The 6,063-nt window shown below is 37.8% G+C and overlaps 1 protein-coding gene across 1 annotated transcript in view; it reads right to left on the reverse strand.

Annotated features, from left to right (window-relative positions):
* Window positions 1-6,063, reverse strand: part of ppip5k1b (diphosphoinositol pentakisphosphate kinase 1b) — a 77,139-nt gene that overhangs the window by 63,368 nt on the left and 7,708 nt on the right. Inside the window, exon 2 of the mRNA XM_037683263.1 lies at window positions 389-923. Coding sequence (XP_037539191.1) covers window positions 389-568 — 180 coding nt within the window. The 5' untranslated portion in view covers window positions 569-923. The remainder of the gene's footprint in view (window positions 1-388; window positions 924-6,063) is intronic.

The raw sequence follows: 6,063 nt of genomic DNA on the forward strand, positions 1-6,063 counted from the left end.
TAATGGATCTTTGGTCGCTAGTTAGCTATCAACTAACTGCACGGTGCTTCAGTGTTGACTTGTGAGGTTGTCAAATGAGTTGGACATGCAGGACAACTGATATTTTAAAAGAAACTGGGGGGAAATTGTGGAGAGATGTACACGAGAGCATGACAAGTGGTGTATATTTGTAATGTACACTTTGTGTTATTGGTTGTTGTTTTTTTTGGTAAAGCTGCATCATATCTTACTTATTAAAGATTTAAACATTTCAAAATATATATATTAATTTCAAAATTTTCTATGTAGAGTTTAGATACAAATTTGGCTCTATTGTCACTTAAAAGTCACACATTTATTACCTAACTTTTAAAAATTTCCTCTGTAATCTCAGTTTACCGTCACTTACCGACTCGTTTTCATCATCGTCCTCCATGTTCTCTTCTCGAACGGTCTCGTTCATCATACCAGCATCCATTTGGCCCATGTCATGTTCATCTTCTTCACAGCCAATCACAAACCGGGGAACGTCTCTGCGACTTTGCCCCTGTTCTTCCACTCGTCGTAGTCCAATGCAGAGCTCAGACATCACACACCCGGGCGCATCATGGCTTCTTCTGGCATGCCATCCTAATCAGCAGGTGAAGATACTGATAATGAAGGCTGGTCAACTGTAACGTACAGGTCGGCTGACGCCTGAGACCTGGTGATGAAGTGAAGGATCTGCTGGTCCTTCTGAGCTGGCTGATGATGATAGCATTAACAAGGCACGGGCTGAGGTAGTGAACAATGAGTTAAAGAGGTAGATGAAAATGAGGGTGGAGGTAGACCATCCAGATCCTGGTTGGAAAAGTCTTTGTTTCAGCACATAGTGGCTTCAGGAGAAAACATGTCCCAGAATAGAAACTTCTCTTCTAATGGTCAACATTTACACACCAGTTCACCTATGGAGAAATGAGACAAAAAAAAAAAGATAGAAAAACTAGTTAAACAACAAGTTTAATACAGTTCTCAGGCTGTATTTAAGCTTAGCTACCTGCCTGAACTGGAAGAAGGTTTTTTTTTTTTTTTTGTAGAACAGAGTTAATCTGTTTATTAAACTTAAAAGTAAGAGTCTAAAACCATTGTGAGATTTGTAACAGACTGCTTTTGTAACAGACTGCTTAAGATATGGCTCAAGAGAGTCAAGGTTTACAGGAACAAAGACAGCAGTAGAGCTAGGGCTAAACACGATTTCAGTTTTTTGATCGTTAAAACTTAAAAAATTTGAAGCCATTTATGCCTTGATGTCATCAAGACATTATAACAGAGGGTGAATTGTGCATGAACTATTGGGTTTTAGGGGCAGATAAATCTGACGATCATCAGCATAACAATGAAATAAAAGACCATGTTTTCTTAGGATAGACCCCAAAGAGATACAGTGAAAACAGAAGGGGTCCAAGAATCGAGCCCTGCGGAATCCTGCAGGAAAGAGGCACTGAAGCATATACAGTAAATGCTTCAGTGCAAACATTTTAAGAAAATAAGATCGGGGCAACAAGAGAGTCGATTCAAATTTTAAAGAGAATGAAGAACAACTCTACTGACAATGGAAATAAATTAAAGTACTTATGACTTATTAACCAAATGTCAAAACTCATTTATATACAGACAAATTTAGATCAAACAAAAATAGAGCAATCATAGTATTTCTTACTGTATATGGTCATTGATAATCTGTGATGTTGAGAAACTTCTAATTGCTATATTTATACACACATTACAGGCGGCTGCAGTAGCTCGGTGGTCAGTCTTGTAATCCTGAGGTTGCAGGTTCGAGCACAGGTTGCATGAATAAAAGGCATCCAGCGTAAAACAAATAGCCAAATCTTTTATGCGAGTTTGCTCACTAACCCTTGAAAAAGAGAGCAGCCGAAAAAACTTATTGTACATTAATTACATGAAGAAATGCAGGGCTATAAATAAAAATTTCACAGACAAAAAGAAACTTACAAGACCAGATCGAATAAAAGGTCATTTAAGGAAAACAAAAATTATGTATTTTTTATTTGATGGATCCCAAAAAGGCCGTCACATTGTTGACATTTTTGTTGAAAGTGATATTTCTGTCATTCTGAAATGGGGTTCTACGGAAAAGTTACAAAGAAATATTGTCTTATCTGTTGTAGATAATCCTGAAAACCTCAGTTTAGATAAATACATCTTAAATTTTCCAGGATTAAGGAGCCACAGACTAATCTGAACCCAAGGGCACAGCTGCCATCTTAAAACAACTTCAGTTTTAAGAGTTTCTAGCAGTTCATGTGAACACTATGGGCAGCACGGTGGCTCAGCTGATAGAGCTGTTGCCTCTCAGTGAGAAGGTCGGTAGATCAAATCCCTGCCCGGGACCTTTCTGGGTGCAGTTTGCATGTTCTCTCCGTGCGTGTGTGTGTTTTCTCCGGGTACTGCAGTTTCTTCCTACAGACCAAAGACATGCATGTTAGGCTGATTGGTAACTCAATTGTCCCTGGGTGTGAGTGACAGAGTGAATGGTTGTTTGTCTCGCTTGTCTCCATGTGTCCCTGTGATGGACTGAAGACCTGTCCAGGGTGTCCCCCGCCTCTCACAGTGATAGCTGGACATGGGCACCAGTGACCCCCATGATCCAAAAAGGAAGAAGTGGGTAAATATAATGGATGGATGTGAACACTATTTTATTTAAAAAATAAAGAATATAACAATATAATTATAAATATAATAAAATACCATAAAATTCCTGAATTGCATCGGGCTTCACTAGAAGTGCTACAGCTAGCTGCTAAAGCAGTTTGTACAACTAAAAGCATTGAATTATGTGTAAATAATAATGCAATGTGAATTTAACCACAGTGAAAAAGTTAATAAAATAACGTTTCAATGAACCACGATGAAAATACAAAGACTGGATATGTTCCAGTAATCCACTTTGATCTTGGACTTGTTCCGACAAAACTCATCAGTCTAATTTTTTTTTTCTCCATCATCTCATCTAATCAAAATTTAAAGTATGTCACCAAACAAAGAATGTTTAAAGACTTATCTGAGATACTGTTTTTTTTTTTTTTTTTTTACATCCTTTCCACAAAAGTCCATTTCAAAATACCTGAAATACAGACAAGCACCAAGTATCCCACCAGCAGCTTTCGCCTCCTCATGGAGACATGCAACAAAGGGAAAACATTTCTATTGTATCCGAGACGTGAACAGAAATAGCCAAACCATTTTTAGTTAAACGGACAGCAACGTGTTGGGTGCACATGTGTAACAAGAAAAGTATGCATAAGTTGGCTGGAAATTTGAAAAAAGCTCAACAATAAAACTTCAGCCAGATGAGAAACATGAGAACACCAATTACTGAGTTTCGAACTGTTAGTGAAAATAGCACAAGTTGATGTCCGAACTTTATGACGATTCTTGATTTTGCACACAAATGACAAAAACATATTCTTATAATAGACTATCTTTATTCACAGTCAGTCACTATTAACTAATTTTCTACACAAAACAGAATTATGTACCTCCTCTGAGTCCAAGCTGACCCATTTATTTTATAAAGAGTCCACGCTGGTGTTTGCGGTTGCCATAACAACAGACGCCAGATTCAGCCATTTCTTACCATAACTTCATGATTTATCACAAATCATAAAACTTTTACAGCTCATGCTTTGTGCTTCTACACAATATGTTAAAAGGATGTGAAATTGTTTTTGAATTTCTACTTTTTTTATGTGTGTTTTGAACACGGAGATATTTGTGGAAGTGAAACAAAAAAAGACTGCCGCCTGACGTGGGACAACTTGAAATTTCAACCAGTTGAAAAGCTGCTAAAACTACTGCACAAGTAAAAGACACAAGACCTCTAAACAGACATTTAAATCAGTGGGAGATGACCCAGAACAACTACATGAAGATGCTGAAACTGAACAATGAGCTGCAAATTCATATTACACGTCCACTGAGCTACAGTTTGATTGGCTTCTCTCTACAGTCTGAGCCTTGATTAAAAAATTAACTATTTACATGGTTGTAATCAATCACTAAAAGTTCAGCAAATGTTTACAGGCTCTGCTAGAAGATCCATTACAATTAAATTAACTATTGTGTCATTGCAATGAGCCTAAACCAGAGAGAGAAATAAAGTGACAAGAAGAAAGTGGATGTCAACAAACTTTACACACCACCAAAGTCAGCTCATGTGATCAGTCCAAACCTGTTCATCCAAACCAAACAGCTGATTTGATGGGAAGAAAAAAAGTCCAAAAATCAGGCAGGCAGAGCAGAATAGATTATTTAAGCTCATTTCCACAAAGATCCCATGCAGATTAGTCCAACCGGTTTGCTAAAAAGCAGAAAGCCTCCCTGTGTCTTGATTGCTCTGCCTGGACATGTTGGCCTCATATCCCTGCCTAACCTTGATACCCAGAAATAACCATGTCCTCTGCAGGACAGGAACTGAGAGGAGGGGCGTTTACAGTCAGAGTGTTGGGTGCCAGCTACACTACCCAGACATAACTCATCACTACAAACGTCTGAGGCCATGACAGACCCCATAAAACCAAGCTGAGGGCCATGTTGACTGGGCAGGAGGACACTAACAAAGACAAATTTATATCTAAAGCTGCTATGAGCATTGAGTCGAGCTTCTCAGACTTATTTATGTCAAGTACACAAACTTTACCTGACTACCAGTGAGGTAAAGGTTATGAAGCCAATACACGGCAAGAAAAAATGAAAAAAAAAAATAGACAGTAAAACTATACATGAGGTTATTTTCCAATATTAAAACAACTTCAAGCTTGGAAAATAGTTTAAGTTTTCATTTAAACATGGCATGCCTAAAATGTGGTTTGGTATGTACTTTGGTTTTGGAGTCACAATTTTAGTGTAAGCTAGGGGCAAAAAAATAAAAAAGAACAAACACCAAATTCTAGGTCTTGTTTTGGTCTTATTTTAATCCCCAAAAACAAAGACAAGCAATCCAACCATGTTAACAAGGAGGCTCTCGTGTACGGCACAATGTCTCGTACAGCAAGATAGGATTTGTCAACTGGTAACTTGACTCTAAAAAAATATATATATATTCAGTTTGTTTATATAGCACCAAATCACAACAGAAGTCGTCTCAGGGCACTGAACAGAAACATTATCTGCATTCTCATCTATTAAACATGAGTAATACTGTATGCAGTTCTAGCTTTATGGAGAGCTTTTTCATAAGTTATAAAGTAATCCAAGTTGAACGGTAGACCAGTCCTAAAGGTCACTTGTCAAACCCGTGTTTAAGCGCCTGTAACATGCATTTCCTACGAATACAAAAAAGCGGAAGAAAACATGTTAACATTGAGGAAATTTGGCATAATACACATGATTTTACTCATTTTGTCACATAAATAAGATGGTTTATTTTGAACTTGTTGCAGCCGAAGTGAAACAGGAAGTGACATCAAAGGGGAACTCCCTAGTCTTTGTTTATTGAAACAATTTTATTTGAACTCTGATTCTTTGTCTTTGATAGTGACTCAAGATAATCTAAAGAAATATCAGATTCTTCTCTTCTGTCTGTTGTTAACCATTGTAGTGATGCTCTGTTCACATGCAGGCGCTGCCCTTTGACATCACTTCCTGTTACTACTCATGCAAATATCTCAACTGTCCCATCTGAGCTGCATATATATGTATATTTTTTTTTACAAAACGTTACTTTTAAAGTTTTATTGATATTTTGGGGTGTAACTGGGACCTTGAGTACAAAATATTCCACCTCATGTACCACATGTGATGCGAATGACAATAAAAAGTCTCCTTTAACCTCATCGTTTTCTTCCCCAAAATGCATTCATTTTGGGGAATTACGAAAATTTGACGTCACAAACACTTTAACAGAACAGTTCAGAAAGACAAGTGTGTTTGTGTGTGCAAACTGTTCACCCTCTCTGCCAATTTCTGCCCCCACTTCATGCACAGCTATTATTTTGGCTGCAGGTACCCCATCACACCCATAAACATACATAAGCAGGACAGGTACCCCCATGACCTTGCATCAGGACAGGTACCTCTATG

Source organism: Nematolebias whitei, chromosome 10 (genome assembly GCF_014905685.2).
Source record: "Nematolebias whitei isolate Nwh7 chromosome 10, NemWhi1, whole genome shotgun sequence".
Lineage (NCBI taxonomy): Eukaryota > Metazoa > Chordata > Actinopteri > Cyprinodontiformes > Rivulidae > Nematolebias > Nematolebias whitei.